This window comes from Melozone crissalis, unplaced genomic scaffold (genome assembly GCF_028551555.1).
Source record: "Melozone crissalis strain CALT ecotype California unplaced genomic scaffold, PUWL_Pcris_2 ptg000023l_1, whole genome shotgun sequence".
Taxonomy (NCBI): domain Eukaryota; kingdom Metazoa; phylum Chordata; class Aves; order Passeriformes; family Passerellidae; genus Melozone; species Melozone crissalis.
The window spans coordinates 35,940,267-35,960,539 of NW_026535801.1; the positions used below are offsets into that span (position 1 = coordinate 35,940,267).

The window sequence follows — 20,273 nt, forward strand, 5'->3', positions numbered from 1 at the left end:
ACAACAAAACAGCCTTGCTTTGTATTTTCACTTGGCCGGTGATGATTGAAAGTGATTTCTCTGGATAAAAGCTGAAGAAAAAAACCCCGTGGTTTCCATTTGGACATTAGAAGGTTGATGTGTTTTGCTGTCACATTCTATTTTTAAATGCATGACACTGCACAGGTGTTCAGACTCCAAATCCTTAGCGAAATCTGTCATCTCTCTGCAGCTTGTCACTACATCAGCTCACAGACTGAGGGGAGAATGAAGTTCCTGTATGGCAGAAAACTGCAAGTGCTCAACTGTGGTTAATGATAATTTCTTTCCATAACTGAAAAATATCCCTACATTTGATAAATTTTTCAGGTGTTATAACTGCTTTGAGGTTCATTTGCCTAACTAGAATTTCTCAAATTATTTTTCTACGAGCCCTCAATGTGTAGGACACAAACTAACATTAAAAATGTGAATCATTTTTGCAGGAGCAAAAGTTGTTAGTCTGAGTCAAAGACCAGACTGGAGCTTTACCTCTGTGCTTGCTCTCATAAAACTCAGACTGAATTCAGAAGGATGAGAGTTACAAGGAATTACACATCTTCTTTCATGTATTATTTCTGTATCCATAGACATTGCTAAAATGTAATACAGCAAAGAATTTAATAATCAGCATTTTAAGAAAATTATTCTTGTTTTTTCAATCAGAAAAAAAAATGGGGCTAACCCCCACTAATGGTGTTCTCCAAAAATTTGTTGAATCTCATGCAATGTTAACGTAAAACAGTGACCTGAGTTAATACTGTAGAGAAAGGTGGGGAATGAAGCAGCTCCTACAGGACTGCTCCAGTCACCAAGCAGGTGCCCTTTTCTGCCCCACCTTGTCCTCAAGGAACACTTTCTGCCTCTGTGGGGCAATTCTCTGTTGATACTGGAAGACCAAACTCAAGACCTTCTCCCTAAGTAAAGCTTAGATCTCCCAAAGAGACCTGAAGTGAACCATTCACGTCCTTCAAGCTAATTTAGAGACAAAAATGTGAATTAAAACTACTCCTTTGCAGATGATTACTTAAATTTTGGCTTGATGATCATTTAGCATCCATCACTAGACAAAACCAACAGTGCTTGTCTCAGTGATATCATATTGAACTCCAAGGAATCCACTTGGCTCTTGCACAACTAGTTCAGGTCCTCTGAAGTTTTTCTTCTATCCCCTACACAATCCCTAGTATCAGTCAGAGAGAGCAGGGAATTGGGGTTCCCTGAGCAATCTGAGCCCAGGCATGGCCCAGAGGGTGGGTGTCATTCAAGTGTGCTGAAAGAGCCAGCTGATGTTATTGTGAGGCTTTTCACTACCAGGTTTGAAAGGTTTTGAAAACTGGGAGAGGGCCCTGACAACCAGGAAAGACCCCAAATACAGCAACTGTTTTCAAAAAGGCTAAAAACAGTCTGGGAGGTGACCAGCTGCTCAGAGTCTCTTCAGCCCCCTGGGAAATCATGGAGCACACCCTTTCTAAAGTCTGACGTGCTAAGGAAGGGCAAGATGATGGCTGGGAATAGGCAGAGTAGATTTACCATGGATTTACTATATTTAACATGATAAACTGGTTGCCAAATATTTATCAAAAAATCAGATCTGTGATGAGGAGAGAGCAGAGGGATGGCACCTACTTTAGCCAAGTTTTTGACACAGCTTCCCAAGCATTTCTGCCTCCAAGTTGGGATGTTGCTGCCTTGATGAGGGGACCACTGAGAGAAAAGCACTGGATGAGGCTCAGAAGGCAATGGTTAATGAGGCACTCTGAGCAGACAGCAGGAGCAAGGGGGGTCTGGTTCTCCTGCAAGACTGCAGCCTGAATTCACAGATGGACTTGGAATCACTCTGTCCATAATCACCATCACCACTGAGGAGATTTGACGTAGTTACTGAAATCACAGCATAACAGAATAACCCACCCTGGAAACTAATCTTCCCAAAGATGATTTAAACAATCTTGTTTGCTTCAGATTTCAATAAAAAGTCATTTTCAAAATATACTGTTGACAGTTGTTGATATTGGACCAAAGGTGATTATATAAGCTCCAGGCTTTGACTGCCAACATTTAATTGAATTCAGCCTTTTTTCCATTTGTTTCTAATGCATATATTCCTTGAAACAAGTCACATTTGTGTTGTAAAACTTAAAGGACAGAATTTACCTGCTAACTTCCCAGGATGTTGTCTTGCATATACATACAGAGTATGTCACAGGATGAGCTGTTCTCCCTTGCTAGGCAATACATCCAGGACTGTTTCCTATTTGAGCTGTCAGGAAGACAGTGCATTTCTTGAATGCTCAAAAGCATTTTGAATAAAACAGATTTTTTTTTTGCCTGATGGGTTTCAAAATATTACAGACCAGACATAGACCTAGCACGTAAAAGATTAAATTCTTCCATGTAAAAGAAGAATTTAATCTCAAATGTTAATTTATGAGGTTTGTATGTATATTTCAGGAGTTCATAAAAGTGATTTTTAACCCTGTGATCTCCTGGTTTAATCTGTCACCCTTCACTTGGGTGTAGCACCTGCAGACCCCACTGCTTTCAGAACTCCAACAGACCACAGAGAGAGCTCAACCAGTTGAACCCAGAATTGAGACCACATCATGAAATTAGCAACCAGAGCAGAGAGAAAGAGACAATTATGGGCTTTTATGAGTTACATCAATCACTTGGATTTATTCATTTTATCTTCCAGAAGATTAATAGATATATAGAACATTAATATACTTTTACATCAGTGTAATTTATAAAGGGCAAAACTTTTAGGAAAAGCTGTGATGCAACCTACTATTAATATTTTGCTGAGGGGGGTGAGACTGTTAAACTATTCACCGTGCAAACACTACTTAAAATTGACAAAGCACAGCTTAGGAAGGTTATTCTGTATCTTATCCTCCAGGGTCAATAATTCCACACTTGGGGCCTTCTCTGAACTGATTTGTCTATAGTTCAGATAGGAACACACTTTGATGTTCCTAACCAAATTGATGCATTTCCCCCACACATTTATTGTTCTTATTTCTAACTGCTGAAAGAAAAACTAGCACCTTCTCTAGCTCTTAATGGAAAGCTTATCTATTAAAGATGATGACTTGTATGAGAAAAGGTGGTGGTTCCAGGCAAAAGGACTATTTTACAGACTGCTCTAAATGTATTTCTTTCAGTAATAGGAAATCTGAAGCAATATCAGGTTTATATCAACAGAACATGAGATCCTTTAACAGCCTCTTTCAACAGAAGCTTTTCTTACACACTGCCAGCTACAAGGGTTGTCACTGCTTGCAAAGAAATGTGTCCCTTGGGAATGGCTGGGATATTTCTTTAATAGGAAATTAAGGACTGAGCAAAACACTTAGGAGCACAATCTGTTTATCTGTATTTCCTGCTGGTATTTTTCTTTTCAGACACTATCAATTTTACCCAGACACTGACACTCCTGAAGAGCTTGCAATGGAAAAACTTCATTGGAAATGAGACTGGTGATGTTTCTGGTAGATACAGGAATGTTCTCCCTGAGCTCTGGGCTGACCAAACCCTCCCAGTTTCATTCATTCTCCTTTTTGTGGCTGTGCCTGTGAGCTCATGCATGGTGCTAACACAGCCATGTAGTTCACATCTTCAGAATATCCACAGAGCACACACAGTGGCCCATCCTCATGGGCTGGCTGCAGATGGCCAGGAAAAACCCAACCTGTCAACATCACACGCCCATAAAAAAAAAAAAAAAAAAAAGCAGTGACAACATCACAATTTGAAGTAGAAAAAATATTCCAAAATAATTATTCAGAATATAATGTCTTCCTCCTGAAACGAGCCCATTTTCTAAATCTGAAAAATTGCCATATTCTCCAAGACTCCTCTGTATCAGGGTTAAAAGGTACTGTCTAAGCAAATTGGGTCAGCACATGTCTTTCCAGTTAGATGTTCTGTGAAAGCCAACAGGAAAGAGGCAAGGAAAAAAAAAAAAAAGTAAATTACTCCAAACACCCAGAATCAGAAGATCAATAAAGAGGTAAAGCTTGCTGTGACTCACAGTGCTAATGTTGCAGATCTCTGAGGAAAAGGTGCCCAGGAACAGGCAAATAATGCAGTCTGAACAAAGTGTCTCAAGAGTGATAGAAAAGAAGATAGTTAAGCATAAAGGGAAGGAAATAAGAAAACTTTGTGCATAGTATTAGGAAAAACTAAACAATATGATACCATCAGCTCGGGATCATCATGGGACCCTCTAAAAAAAAACTAAGGAAGAATTCTAGGAAGTGTTTAGCATCAGCAATCCTACATCACAGGAAGGCATTAGGTATTTTTCCAGGTATCCATCAGAAAAGGAGAATGACAAAAGCAGGAAGAGTTTGACAGACAGCAAATGCACTTCCTCCCCAGTTTGACAACTGGTGCCTAAATCTATAATCTCTAAAATCCCACGGTAAGACACATGACCCAAGTGGTCCTTACATTTTAAGGCTGCAAATTCCCCTTAGTTTGTTTAAGAGCACACCTCACCAAGCATCCAAGCTGCTAATCCCTGGATGGGCTCTCCCAGGATACAATCCAGGCATTTCTTCCTTGATTTCTGTTAAAGGATCCAATCCAGGATGTGGTTTTTGCACACCTTTGACTTAGGTTGCAAAACCAGGAAAAAATGCTTGCAGTGACGCTCCTACCATGTTTTATTTTCTAGTGTCTCTTTGCAGGAGCAAGAACATCCTCAGGCAGGTGCAGGAAAAGTCACTTTCCTTCTCTCACTGAATTTGTATACGTTCCACCTCCCACCAAAATAAATGAACATATTTGTACCTTTTGTGTCTCTTCGAGGTAGATCCAAGCAGGTTTCAGTCTTGCTGAGGGCAGGGGCTGAGCACTCTGTTATAGAATACTGTCTCCTCTGATAAGTTTGATACTGTCTTGAGAGATCCAAGCTCATTTGCCCTTCTGCCATCCTAACCAGGGGATAAGCACTGGCTTATTTGTACAGAGAGAATGGAGATGCCACCTGTTTGTCCATCAGTCATTAAAAGCTGTTCCCCCTTAAGCCAACCTTTAAAAAGTCTGCCAGTGCAAGTGGAAGCAGCATCCCTGCAATCCCTGTTCTGGACCTTTCCTTCTGGCTGAATCTCATTCTCAGGTACCACACACAATCTGCAGGTGTTTAATTCAAAGGCATGATATTGATAACCTCTGCATTATCTTTCAATGACTGAATTTGCCAGAAGTGTGTGTAGAAAACTCCTGACCACATTTAGTCAAGATGTTATTCTCAAGTTGAAGAAACAAGGAAGATAACCCAAACAAACCAACTGAATTTATGTAGGTTTTCTTGCCCCACTGAAATGGATCACTAGTCCTTTTCCAGGTGAGTATTTTGAGGAGGAGTCAGAAACAAACAGATTATGCAACAGCACGTGTTCCCATTAAAGACAAGATGGAAAGCTCTTTTGCAGCCTCCACATGTCTCCAAAACACCAAAATGTGGCTACCCAGGAAATCCTGGTGAACTTCTGATTGCCATCCAGGTGTGCTTTGGCTTTCAAACTTGTTTCTGTTTCAAATACTATTTTAGCCCATTTCCTAAGAAAACCAAGCTTCCTGTGATGCTGTTGCCCATCACTGAAAGAACTGTTCAATCATTCTGTGCACTTCAGTTGGATCCGAGCTGGTGATCTCAAGGATAATTAAATTTCTGTTAGATAATTGTAGTGGATGAGACAGGAATGGGGACACAGGGCACATGTTCAGCAGGCTTTATTAATAACTGACCACAGACTGAGTTTATCTCAATACTCCCTGAAAACATGAAAGGGAGCTGAGCTGTATTTTCAGGACTACAGCTTCGACATCTAAACAGAACAAAATTCCATTTCCCTCACAGTTACTGGTGTTATTGAAAAAAAAATTAAGAATACATCTAGTACTTACTTTGGATGGACAAGACAATCCAATCCATCAAAACACAATATAAATAATGGCTATTGTATCTTTGTCCCCATATTAATCTTATTATTCCACCAAAAATACAACTGTGCTGTTCATTGAAAGAATATTGAAAACTCACCAGAAGGCAAATTTCTGCAGAATGGTGCCCTTAGCCAGCATAAATACAAATTTTGCTATTTTAAATTCATTCTTTCCTCCATTGTTCAACATCAAGTATTAAAAACAGCAACACTGAACTCTCAGTCTAAGCAAGCAGAGTAAGAGATCTCATCCAATACTCACAAAAAGGTTTTGTTGAATAAAATATGGAGTTTAAATTCCCTGGTTACTGCAGTGTTAGGCTGCCCATTGCTGATAACACATAGGTCACACATGTCTGAATAAAAGGATTATGGGGTGAACACCATAAAATGGATCTGAGTATGAGGTATGTCACGTTTCTTCATCCTTACATTTAGAGGCATTTTATTTAATTTAAATCAAATAGGTCCTAACTCAACAATGCATTTATTCCCCTGTCAGACACTCAAGACATTGGTATTATTTTAAGCTAGCTTAGCTTGGTGCCAGCTGGATACTGAATTCTAGTCAGAAGAAAAATGAGAAAAGACTTGAAGAGTGAGATGGATGAGAATGGCTTTCCCACTCTTTAAGAACTTTAAGGAAAGGCATTAACTGTGATTTCACCAAAACTGATGTAAAAAAATCTGGGATTATGGGTTCTCGGGAGAAGGAGAGAAAGAGTAGAGAAACTAAAAACCTTCTGTGCCCCAGGATGGTAATGTGGTAGAAATGCAGTTTGTTGCATCTTTTGGTCTGGATACAAGTTTTGCACAGCACAGCTCACTGCCACAATAAGACCTTGACAGGCAGAGGGTGTCCCTACACAGAGGGGAAAAATATGCTTTTTAGAAACAGATGCTTTTTAGAGCAGAATCTACAACATCTACAGTTCTATAAAACTTGCTCCTTAAACACCAATCCTCACATCATATTCCAATCACATGCTTTAAAAGTGGATATCCACTCAGTCTTGGAATCATGAAAAATGAGTTTAAAAAATGGACAATTTGAAATGGAAACACTCTGGAAATACATCATACAATGAAGGATCCAAATCTGACAAACCTTTGGATTGATTTGCTACCAAACAGCTTGGACAGAAGACATCAGCAAGGAATGAACAGATGACCATTAATAAATTCTGGAAAGGTAGCTCTAATAATTTGTTTCCTGCAAAAATAATAAAACAAAATGTTTTTAAAAAGATGTTTTAAATATTGAAATAAAATATTTGAAGCTGAGTAGTAGAAAGGAAGGCAGGTTTTCTACCTGCTCTTGGGCTGCTGTACTTTGGATGGAGGGGCATCTCCAGGAGGAAGAGTAAAGTAAGGAAGCTGCAGGTTCTCCCAGAGGAACTGAGCATCCTCTGCCTGGAAAAAAACTTCAGCAAGATGGAGCACAGAGGGAGAGAGAAACAGAGGGAGCAAGCAGGCGGCTCCCAGCAGAATGCAGCTTGGAAAAGCTCCCTGGAGAACCAGAAATTTCTTCACAGCACTGAGCAGACCCAAGCCAGGGGAAGGCGAGGAAGACTGATGGATTTGTCATTCAGCAATAGAAGACAGTGCAGCTTGACTCAGAATGAACTCAAAAATGGATGTTTCCAGCACTGGAAGATTAATTCAATGTCTGGAAATCGACACAGCAGCAGGCAGCAGTGAGGCTGGCACACAGCAGCAGCTGCAGCACAGGATTTGTCCCAGCCCCACAAGGAATTCTGCATCGGTGTTTTCCTTGCCTTGAATGGTGACAGAACTGAAAGCAGTCAATGGGCAAAATTGAATCAGTTTCAAAAAACACTGAGGTGTTTCAATCACCTCATTTAGAGCAGCCCAGGCTAACACACTCGATCAGACAGTGGTGCCACAGCAACATTATCTACTGCCAATCTTTCCACAAAGCTGATTAGCATTTTGTTAGTTTAATGAGTGGAAAACAACGCAGGCTTTAGCCCTCTCCCTGGCACTCCTTTTGCTTGAGAAATTGAAGGACTGGGCTTCACTCCTGCTTTGATCCAAATGACATCACTCCAAAAATGCCCCTGTTGTCAGCCAGCTCAGATCAGACTCAGCAGCTCTTTGCCTTTGTAGGGAGATGGGCCAGGGAACAACAGAGTCAGTTATGCAAAATATTCTTCTGGTCTGCTGGGGTGGAGATAAGAAATTTGCCTCTATTTTATTTCTTTAGTTTCTCCAAATAATGATGACACACATGTAACACACCTTGACTACGAAGTGCCATGAACTCCAGTTACAGTGCACTATAAAACTACTCTTATGTGCATACAATTTCAGAAGTTTTCTTCCAGCAATCACCCAACTGCCTGGAGTAAGGAGAAAATTCAACTTGAGAACACCTTGCCTGTGTTTAGGCTCCCAATGGCAAAGAAACACACTCACTAGTAACAGGTAAGGATTGAGAAAAAACCCTTTTGATTGTTCTCAAAGGATTGAGAACAAACCACTGCCAATGAGACCCTTAAATTCCCACTGGGAACGGGAATTCCAACTTTCCAAACACATGCTAGGAGCAACAGAATCAACAAGCAGGTGCTTGCAAGGAAAAGAGTGCAAGACAAGGACAAAAAACTTCAAGGTCTGGTATTTCACCCACCTGTTTTTGATGCACAAGTAGAACTCTCTTACTTTGGGAATATTCCTCGTTACTGTCAGTCTGTCTGTCCTTCTCTGCCTGCAGTAATTTCTTACTCCACCTGCTCACAGGGCTGTTTTACATCCATCATCTTTCTCTCTCTCTCATATTCACCTCTGATTCCCTCAGCAAAGTCCCAGGGCTGTTTTTTTCCTCCAGGTCAGCCTCAAGCACAGCCAGCTCCTTCTCTATTAAAACCCCTTAAATCTACTTAATAGCAGAACAAATATAGGAGCACTTCTATGCACAGTGTTTTATTTTCCCAGATAATGGGTAAAGGAAGATGAAATTAAGGTAGTGTTTATACTGGTGACTGATGATATTAGAAACACCTGGTCATCCCCTAAAACAAGTACTATAATGTCAAGAAATTCACAACTGATCATAAACATGAACCAAACATGCTGGATCTGGAGAAGCAGAATGAGAGCTTTTGGAGTAGCCTCAGATCTGTACTGTAATGATACAATAACCATAATTGGCCCCAATGCACATAAAGCCCGATTTTAGAGACATTAGATTCTTCACTTTATTTTTTTATTTCTCCCTATTCTTTCATTTCCACTTCCCAGCTAATAATAGCTTCTATTACTACCAGTCATTTGGAACAAAGAGAAAACCTATCTCAGGAACTACAGCTCTTACAGCTCTTTAAACCTACCTTAAATTATAGCAAATCGTTCCAATTCTATATTTACAGTAAACACTGCCTTTTCAGGGAGAGCAGAGCATCACACCAGCACTGAAATCCCTGCTGCAAAGACAAAACCACTCAGTCTTAACTGCTGACCCAACTTCACAGCCCTTCATTTCCTCCTCACTCCTAATTTATTTCCTTGAATCTCTTTGTTAAGTGCGACTGAGCTTAGAACCGACAGGGAATACCAAGGAATTAGCAATGTTTTCCAAGTCCTGACCTGCAGACTGGACTTCACAGCAGTGATGCTCTGCTGGAAGCAAAAACTGCCAGCAGGCCACCCCTTATTTTCACTCTCATTGATCCTTTAAGCATCTAAACACACTACACAAACTACAGCTGCAAACCCAGTGGGAAACTGAAGGAATGGAAACACAACGGGAAGGAGGAATGGGGTTGGGGAAATAAACACAAACATATTTAAGATTTGAAGTGAAAGGCCAAAGCTGCCTCAGAATAGGATGTTTTTGGAAGTCATGTTCAGGATGAATTTGTAACAGCCATGTGAATGGGAACTTCCACCTTCCTGTTTTCCAATTGTGCTAGATGTGCTCTAGCAAAGACTTTACAGCTGGTGTTTGTGTTAAAGTGGGCAAAAATCAGGACACGAAAACAGATTAGCAGAGCCAATGGACTGTCCTGCATAGCACAAACCCGGAAAAAACCCTTCCTTTTTCATCGCTGTCTCCGGTTTTGACACATTGACAAGTAGGTGTGAAAGATCCAAAGCCACAGGCTTCCCCGAGCACAGGAACAGCTCACTGTTGAGGCAATCCCCACCTATGGAATCACAGCTTTTGTCTTAAAACCTTCAGCGCAGAGTAGCGCTGACCTTTGCTTACCGCAGCTCTTTACCGCATCTTACCCAACACCTGGAGCAAATAAAGGTCAGCACCTCACCCACGGACCACAAGCAACTTGCTGGCACCTCAATGCAAACTTCCCAAGCAGCTCTTGCTTCTCCTTGTACCGTTTTGTTTGTAAAGTGTTGATTAAAGGTAAAAATTAACAGTATAGGAGGAATTTGGTGTGCCTAGGGCAGAGTTGCAGCTCTCCGATGCTCTCCATGTGCAGGTCAGTGAGTGGTTTCTGCTGCTCCCTTTCAGCTCCCAGTCCTGAGCTCCCTTCTCGCAGGAGGAAAACCAGAAAGGTGGGAGTGGTGAGAGCATCCTATTTTAGCACTGGGGCTCCACCAATCTTTCCATTTCACCTCCCTGTCCGTTACACTTACAGCACGGCTCTGACATCTCTCCAAGTGCTTTACAATGGCAGAAAAATCCCTTGCGTGTTACAGATGGAAAGTTTGAGACATGGATTTTGCTTCGGCAAGCCTGGGGTATCTTGTGGCCCACTGCACATCAGTCAAAGAAGTCTTGCAGTACGGATTTTAAACAGGATCTGTGATCTTTCTGTGCCCCAGTCAAGTTTATTTAAACTGAAAAGGATCATGGAAGCAGTTTCATGGAGCTAGGACAAAAGATGTGATGTGAGGACAGGTTGAGTTGGGAACCTCCCATGCAAACTAAACCTGGCCCCATGCACCTTAAGACACAACCCCTTATTCAGGGTAATAAATTCTCAATCTGCTGAAACCAGCGTTTGTTGATCTGTCTCCAGCTCCAAATTACCTGAAATTCTTGAGTTACCTACATTACTTTATTACACAAGGCTTATAAAGCCTACAGCATAAAAAAAACCCCAAAAAAATTACCAGAGGAAGCCAAATGAAAGGTTGGGTCCAATACATTTTATGACAAAGTTCTCCCTGAAATTAAGGGGGGATGGAATTTCATCTGTGCACTTCCAGATGACCAGAGGGAAGCATTTACCTTTGTGAAATGGTGCTGAGAGTCTTGCATGGTGCCTATTTCTGATTCTCACTGCAAGGGCATGCTACCCGGACCACATTTGCAAGGCTATGGAGACAAAATTAAAGTAGCCAGAAGGAACAGATCTCTGTGTTTCTACACCTCACAGGATATGCATATTTTAAATGGAAAGGCAGCTTTAGCTCAGCTTTTAATATATTTCTTCTTATGAAGCAGTACCTTGTGCTATAGCAAATATTCTTTCAGCTCAAGTTGCTAAGAGCCTTAAATTCCGTTAAAAAAAAAAAAGAAAAAAACCTCTGTAAAAATTTTGTTTCATTGTCAAAAACTGCTTTGGTTATAGTTATTTTCAGCCTTGGAAATTCCAAGACAAACAATCTGTCATTGAATTTCACTCATGTCAAATGCTATACTGCTAAACTTGGTGGAGAAAAATTTTAAATTAACAACCTTTGGTTTTTTTTCTTAATTATTTCTCATCTATATAAACAGCGCTGGGGGAAAAAATCAGCTGCTTTTAAGGGTTTGTAAAATGATTGATTCCTAGATTTCTAATGCAGTAACAACTCTGCCCAATGCTAATGTTAAAGAGATTTTATTGATAGAATAATGAAGCAACTTTGACTGTAAGCACTGGAAAATGCTGCTGTGAGCCTTTCTCAATTTCAGACCACAGAGATGAGAGAATAAACCGAGTTCCAGTGCCTGGCTACCCCAGAACCACAGGTCCTGCCTGGGACTGTGTGTGCATCTGGAACTACACCTTGCCTAGACAAAGGGACAGTGACAGCTTTTTCTTTTGTTCCAACAAGAATTCTTTAAAATAACAACTTGTATTTGCAGGGAAGTAGAAGAAGCCCCCCTCCTCCTTAGAGGTATTTAAAGCTGACTTAACATAACACTGGCAGGGATTCTGTAAACTGCATTATCCTAATGCTTCACACACTTTAATTCTCAACATGTAGAACTCCATTACTTCCAAAGAGATAACTAACAGAGCATTCAGCAATTATGTGACAATTGGAAAAGCTTACTGAAAATTAATAGTAAAGCAAGAGCACCTATTAATGATAACACAACACAGCAATTTTTCATCTTCTTATCAATAACAGCCCAGACATGCACTGACTGTGCATTGCAAATTGTTGTTTTGCTCCATATTGTCAACAGAAGGTAAACCTGGCTTTAAAAATTAATGAATTTATACAGGAGCAAGTTAGCATCTTAACCTGACTCAACAGCAGCTTTCCTTACTGCTTAATATACCCAAATATGCAGAATATTTTAGGAAATTTATATGTGCAATTGCTGCATGCATACTGGTACCCCATATAATAATCAAATAATAATCTAGAAACATGCTAAAAAATATATCTATGTTGTCTTAAAAGTATAAAACATGAACTTCAGACTGAGCAATCTAGATACAGCATACAAAGAATCACCTAACACTGCTTTTAGAAATTCAGTGAGACACTGCCATAATCTGCTCAGATTTGTGAAGTTTCACACGGATTTCATCCTAATTTATGCATCTTTAACAAGTAGGTAAGTAGACAGCACACTTTGATATCTGAAAGGACAGACAGCATTTGAAGTTCAATCTATTAAAATAAAAAGCACTTCTCCCTTCACTGAAAGGTAGTGCCAAAGTATTTCCCATTCTAAGAACTCTGATTTTATAAAAAATTAAGGCTGCCCCAGCAGGAAGGGTTTGATGGTGGCATTTCTGGCTTACTGAAATGCTGCTCTATTGCATCACAGAAACCCAGGATTTTTTTTTTTCTTGGCTGAAATGCTGAGCCTTCACTGTAGTATTAATATTATCCACAGTGATTTTTGGTTAAAAAAGGAAAGAAAAAGTCAAGAATCAGTAATACCAATGCCTCCCTTCTAAACCTGCTCATCAGATTCCAGGAAGCCACCAGTCCCTCCAAATTCTGCCCAGAGAACAAAGAATAGCACAGACTTGCATTCAATGCATTACCACCAACATAAAATATTTCTTAATTTAAAATAAGCTGTAACTTAAACCAGATGTTCTGGTACGAGCATGCCAAAATACATTTACACAACTTTTTAGTAGTAGGTTAGTGTTAAAGGTACACCTAAAATGCCTCAAAAATCTCACACATTCTCATTTTGCTTTACTTTATTATTTAAACTAACTTATAAAAGGTGTAAAACTAATTGACTCCAAAACCTTGCTGTTTGTACCTAAAGAATGCAGAAAAAAATGAATCCTCCTGGGTGAGCTGAGTGCCACATCCACCTGAGAACCTGCAGTGGCTTTTTATGATTTTTGTTTGATTCAAAGCAGTAACTTTGCTTCATTTAGTCAGCCCTCACTCACAGCAAGCAACTTCCCAACATCACCTATAAAACATTGCGCAACAAACCCCATCCCTGACGGTGCAAGTTCCAATTGATCCCTTTGGTAGCTCTTAAAAAAATAAAAATAAAGGAAGAAAAAAGGACGGTGCAAGTGAGAGAGAGAGGTTGTAGGTGTGAGGAAGGAGTTTTTATTTAGTTCCCTCCTGCTCAGCAACTTTGTAATCCATTTGCTGCTCTCCTTTCCCCATCTCTCACCCCTGCGCGTTGTTTAGTTGGAAACTGGGCTGCAAGAATGTGAAGAATGTAAACAGCCTTTTATTGTCCAAAAGGATGGGAGTGTGAAAGAAATGTGCGCCTTATCGCAGGGCTGCAGCTCGCTACTTCATTGCTATGATAAAGTGCTGGAGCAAAAAACATTACACGACAAGCACAATCCAAAACCGGATTAGAATTTGACATAAGCTTCCTCAAAAACTAATCAATCACCTCACACTGTAACACTAGACTCCAGTTCTTAAGGAGGGTGTTTAATCCCTTCAAGGTTTATTACACACTCCCTATTGACTACTTCGTGACAAACTTTCTTGTCCAAGGCAAGCCGGGGAATGGAGGCATAACTTTTGCAGCGGAGGTATTTGTGAGAGTAACACCAGAACTCCCTCCAAAACAGCAAGCGCGGTTAAAACCTTTCCGAAATAAAAGTGAAGATGGCCAAGCTCTTTTACAAACACGGTTTTTCCTCACGAACAGGAGCATCAGTCCATTTGTACCATCAGCGCCCCACGGACGAGGCGCTAGGCTGGAGAAGTTGCGCTCCTCGCCCGTCTCACCGCGCACCTGGCATCGCCTCCCTCCCTTCATTCAGAGCCCCGAATCTCGCACTCTGCACCTCACCCTGCCGCCACGTCAGTCCCCGCATTCCCCCACCGCACGCACAGCAATATTCACCGCAGCACCGGCGTGTCCCACAGTTTCTGATAAAAAATTAAGGAAACACCCGGGGCGCGCTGCAGCAAGCCCGAACTAACGGGGGAGCTTCCCGAGCGCTACCTGCGCGCCCTGCTATGCCTTGCACGCGAAAAAAAAGGCGCTTGTGGCCTGCAGAAAACTTTCCGGGAGCGGGCAGTCTCGGCGGTGCTCGGCACACACAAACACCCCCATCCCTCCCATCCCTGCCCGCGGTGTTTTCCAGCTCCGCGGCGGCTCCCGGCGCATCCCGGCCCCCGGGGCCGCGCTGGGCTCGGGCTGCGAGCGCCCCGCACTCCCAAACGGGGCGAACAGAGGCAAGCCCGCTTAATTAAAATCAAATAATAAAAAATGAAAGAAAAAAAAACGAAAAAGAAAAAATGGAAAAAGAAAGAAAAAACCAAGAAAGAATATGTTAGGGGCTGCGGGAGGCAGGTTAGGGGAACCGGGCTCCAGAGGAGACCGCGCCCGCCGCGCTCCCGGAGGAAGGCACCGGTGTCCGCCAAGCCCCCCGTGAGAGTCCCGGGGCCGCGGGGATGGAGACTTACGAGCTGGAGGACGCCCTGGACCACGACGAGGGGCAGGGGCTGCAGGGGCACCATCCTGGCTGCCGGTCTAGGCGGCGACTCCCCCGGCGCGGGTCTCGCTCATCGCCGCTCCGGGAGGAGGACGGGGGGCAGGACCGAGCGCAGGGACACGCCGCCCGCCGTCCCCGCTCACGGGGCGCTGCCAGGCAGCGGCCAGATCCCGGCACTGCCGCGGCGCTCGGCTCGGCGCCGCTCGGCTCCGCGGGCGGCCATGGCGGGCGGGAGGCGGGCTGAGGCGGGCGGGAGGCGGCGGCGCTGCCCGGCTCCCCCCGCGGGGCACGGCCGGGCCCCCTCACAGCCCGCGGCCGGGCCGGGCCCCGCCGCCCTCCGCGCCGGAGGGACCCGCCTGGGCCGCGGCTGAGGGGAGCGGTGCCGGGGGCGGCGCGTCTCCGCCGGGCGCTGAGCGGACCCCGCTGCCCCGGGCGGGGCGGCCCGGCCCTCACGGCAAGTTTAAAGAGGCGGCGGCCCCTCCTCCGCCCGCGGCCGCCCTGCCGAGCCTGGGTGCGCCTGTGGGAGCCGCCCTGGGCCGCCCGGCCCCGCTGTAGGCAAGGTGAACAGACTCGACGGCCATGCCCTGGTCCCGGCTTTATAGGGCACTCCTGTCACCGCTCCTTCCTTCGGGGGTGGCTGCCCCCGGCACACACAGGCGGCTGGGCAGCCACGGGGCTTGTGGAGAAACCCGACGTGTTTGTGCTGTGAGCAGGCACGGTGGGGCGGCCTGGGGACACCGAACCTGCCCTGGGGACATCGAACCTGCCCCGGGGTCACTCAGAGTGTCCTGGGGACACCGAACCTGCCCCGGGATCACTCAGAGTGTCCTGGGGACACGAAACCTGCCCCAGGGGCACTCAACCTGTCCCGGGGACACTGGGCCCGCCCTGGGGACACCGAACCTGCCCCGGGATCACTCAGACTGCTTCGGGGACACTGAACTTGCCCCGGGGACTCTCAGAGTGTCCCAAGGACACCAAAGCTGCCCCGGGGACACCGAACCTGTCCCGGGGCCTGCCCTGGGGACACCACACCCCTGTCACCTGGGGCCGGTGCACACTCGAGCGGGCACAGGGTCATGTTTAATTTGGCTCCTTGTGCAGGGCTGCAGGGTTTGGGTAATGGTGTGCGAGCCTGTGGGGCGCCCCAAAGACCACAGGACCCATTTCCAAAGAATTCACTGGGGTCAGATCCATTAAATAACATAATTTAATGAATATTCACCAGATTCATTGTTGAGATAGCCGTGAGCAGGCTGAAGTTGTCCCGCTGTTTTTGTGACACCTGTGAAAGGTGGCAACCTCAAAAGGGAAAATTAAGCTTTGGGTGCAGGAGGCTGGGTGGAACAGTGACCCCAGCCAGGTTTGGCACAAGAACCATACACACAGCCTGGGCTGAAGCAGTGCCACCACAGCAGGTACACCTGTGCCAGGCCTGGCAGTGCCTGTGTTTGCTCATCAGTAACTCCATGATGTGATATGTGAGCTGTCTATCACCGGGCTGAAGTGCAAGTCGTGGTTTCAGTTTGCAAACCTTGCCTGCCATTTGTAGATTACTTTCTTCTTCGTTCTCAGCCTCATCTTCTTACTAGATCTGTATTCAGGTTACATTTTGACAACCCTTGTACGTTCAACTACTAAAATCCTTGTCAGTGGAAACAGCTTTGCAATCCCTCTTGTGGCACTTGAGAGCAACCATGATTTTACCAGGTGGTGATTGTGGTTTTTTGGTTACATCCCACTGGTTCCCTTCCTAGCTCTGCTGCAAGGTGCCTTAAAAAGGTGTCATGTGGATGTGATTGAGCCAAAAGTCACAATCACTCATTTGAGTTTGGACAAAATGCTTTATCTATAGCAAAAGGATCTACTTATTAAGGGAACAACTTTAAATGAGTTAATATGCAGTAGATTCAAAGACTCAGAGAAGACTGAAATAGTGATGGCCACTGAGTCAATGTACTATAATGAATTTAATAGAGTTACTTTTTGTGGAAAAAGTTCAAGAGTTTTTTTTTTTTTTCATAGAATCATAGACTCTCAGAAGACAGTGTTGGAAGGGACCTTAAAGTTCATACTGTTCCATCCCCTGCTTGCACAGGGACACTTCCCACGATCCCAGGTTGCTCCAAGCCCCATCCAACCTGGCCTTGAGCACTTCCAGGGATGGGGCAGCCACAGCTTCTCTGGGCACCCTGTGCCAGGGCCTCTCCACTCTCACAGAGAAGAATTTCTTCCTTATCTCTACTCTTAGCTCTGCTCTCTGTCAGTTTGAAGCCATTTCCTCTTGTCCCAAGTTCCTCTCCAGCTCTCTGAAGCCCCTTCAGGCCCTAGAAAGGGCTCTGAGGTGTCCCCAGAGCCGTCTCTTCTCCAGACCACGCTCAGCTTTCCCAGCCTGGCTGCAGCACAGAGCTGTTCCAGTTCTCAGAGCATCTTTGTGACCTTCTCTGGACTTGCTCCAACAGGTAGATGTCCTTTGTTCCTTGGGGCCACAGGGCTGATGTGATACTCCAGGTGAGGTGCCAGAGTGAAAGGGGGAGGATCCCCTCGCTCGACCTGCTGCCCACGCTGCTTTTGAGACAGCCCCGGACACAGGAGAATTTCTGGGCTGCCAGAGCTCATGTTGAGCTTTACATCAACCTTCTCCTTGGGGATGCCTTTCATCCTTTCTCCACCCAGCCTGCACTTATGCTTGGGATTGCCCCGACGTTATTTTAGTGCCACCATTTGACATCCTGTTAAATACAGAACGATCAGAATAAAATACGCTAGGATTTACCCGTATTAGAGTTTAAATCCCCAAAGTTTGCGCGGATGGAGAGCAGTCAGGCGCTGCTCTGCGCGCGTTCAGCAGTGACAAGTGGCACTTTGCGGTGCCCAAATCGCGGGGTTTGCGCTCAATCGCGGGGCCCGGCGGCCAATGGACACATCTCGGGCGCCCTCTGCCGCCCGCAGGCGGTACCGCGGCCCCGCTCGGGGCAATCGCAAATGTCAGAGCTGGAAAGGCTAAACTGGGATCAATCGTCTGTATTTAAAAAAATAAATAGAAAAAAATAAATCTGTGCTCTATAAACTCACAGAAAGCTGAATTTTGTGTAATTGGCTTTTAATGGAATAATAACGTTGGAGCTGAAGTACTGCAGTTCTATCCTATTAAATACAAACAGAGTTGATTCAAATGACATTAACTTTGTCACACAAGCTGCCAGAGGCCGGCCTGAAATCATGCTTTTTCCAGATTAAGTAGCAGTAAATAATTGTAAAGTGCTTTGAAGATGAGAAGCATCATGCACAGTAAGTGCTAAGTATTATTGTTATCTGCATTATTTGCCAGAAAAGTCACAGTAGTGCTGGCTAAGAAGAGAATGGAAGGCCTGTGCTTTGCATTTCATGTCTTTGCCGTGTTAGCATGATCTTTAAACCTCATTTAAATGGGGATGGGCAAATTTTCTGGTCTAATTTTAAGGCACAATGGCTGATAGTTGGTTCATCTCAGGAAATAATGGTTGTATACTGCAGGAAGTAATCCTGATCTCTCTATAAATGGATTAATGAGCCAGCTGTGGAAAAAAAAAACCTAAAAGCTCAAGATCCTGCTAAACCATCTTGGCTGCTTCAAAAGAGTGAAAAATACCTGTTTAATACATGATCTCTAATGCTTGTGCACAAAGTCAGTAATAACTTTTATTCCTTTATCAAGTAATTTGTCCACACAAACCAGTTTGTCGCCTGTAGTTAGCATCAAACCCATCCATTTTCAGCCTCAATTGAAGTCTCAAATCTCATTCCTCTCAGTTAATTTAAAGCACTGACATCAACTTTTACTTCTCTTAGTCCTAAGACTCCTCACTCTGTTTCCAGCTGCTGGAAAGAGCTGCCTGTGTCATTCAGTCCATCTCCCTTAACTGAAGTGTGGGGTTTTTGGAAAGTCTTCAAGATCCTCCTTTAAATTAGCTAGTTAGGAGTAGGGGAATTTCATGCTCCAAAAATTCACACCTCTGGCATTTGAAAACCTCTTCCTAACCTCTAATTTTCAAATTTGCTGCATTTGATAGCTGGATCCTTTTACAGTCAACTGCTTTATGTTAATGAGCTCTTCTTCCTAATTATAATGTGTTGCCCAAAAAATTTAAAAGGCACCGATTCCCTCTCAAATTTTATTAATCATGTGAGCCCAGCAGTCTCTCTCAGGCAATAGCACTCCATTTATAAGTCTAGTAAAATTTTTCTTTTATCTGTTCCCATTGGAATAAATATGGTTTTTTTATGTGGGTGACCATTCAAATTTAGATGCTAGAGTCTTGTGGAATGTCATTAATGCCTAATTTATCTCTGTTGAAAAGAGAATATTTGATACACCATGTGACTGCATTTTCCTTGTCTAGAGTGCATGCCCATTATATTTTCTCTGGATTCTCCAGTTGTTCCAATGTGTTATCCAGATCCTTCCTTCCCACTACTGAGTGCCTGCTGCCTCTGTGTGAGCAGCCCATTTCAATAGCTATTCCTACCTTGCTGGAATTGCTAATTAATTTATTGCCCAGCTAATTAATTTATTGAATACCAGTGGCCCTAAAGATCAATCTTTAAAGAACCTTATTAGTTATTTCCTCCCAGACCTTGAACACAGTCTGTTAAACCATACCTTACCCTCTTCACAACTTTTTCCTAATCATCCTCTCCAGCCTATTTGTTTTTCTCCATGACATCCAATCATATTTTGGTTGAAGGGCTGATAAATGACTCTATTTCTTTTGTCTATAAAATTAGTAACCTAATCAAAGGCAGGTAATGAAATATTTGTCATCCTAGAATAATCTACCTTTCTGAAAAAAAAAAAAAACAAACCAAAAACTTAAAACAAACCAAAACCCAGATGAATTTATTCCATATTCTATTTCTCTGTGTTTCCAAGCATTTTTTCTCCTCCTTCAGGTGGCTTTCAACAGCTTTGCATATTTCTAAAAACTCATATTTGCTGATACTGTGTTTCTCTTCATATTCTTAGGAGTTAGATTTGCATTTGCTGTTCCCCATTTATACCACTGCTGATTTCACAGCTTTATTACTGATCTCCTCCCTCTAACTTGCAGTTCCCCACGTTGGTTATTTCAGGTTCAGGAGTGAGAATTGTCCACTTCCACATCTCTGCTTCTCTGAGCACATCAGCCTTTGGAATTCTGTTTTACCCAAGGTGTCGCAAACA

At 43.5% G+C, this 20,273-nt stretch overlaps 1 protein-coding gene across 1 annotated transcript in view; it reads right to left on the reverse strand.

Annotated features, from left to right (window-relative positions):
• Positions 1 to 15,182, reverse strand: part of NXPH2 (neurexophilin 2) — a 34,752-nt gene extending 19,570 nt beyond the window's left edge. The window contains exon 1 of the mRNA XM_054278163.1: positions 15,042 to 15,182. Within this exon, the coding sequence (XP_054134138.1) occupies positions 15,042 to 15,095 (54 nt within the window). The 5' untranslated portion in view covers positions 15,096 to 15,182. The remainder of the gene's footprint in view (positions 1 to 15,041) is intronic.
• Positions 15,183 to 20,273: the final 5,091 nt, after the last annotated feature.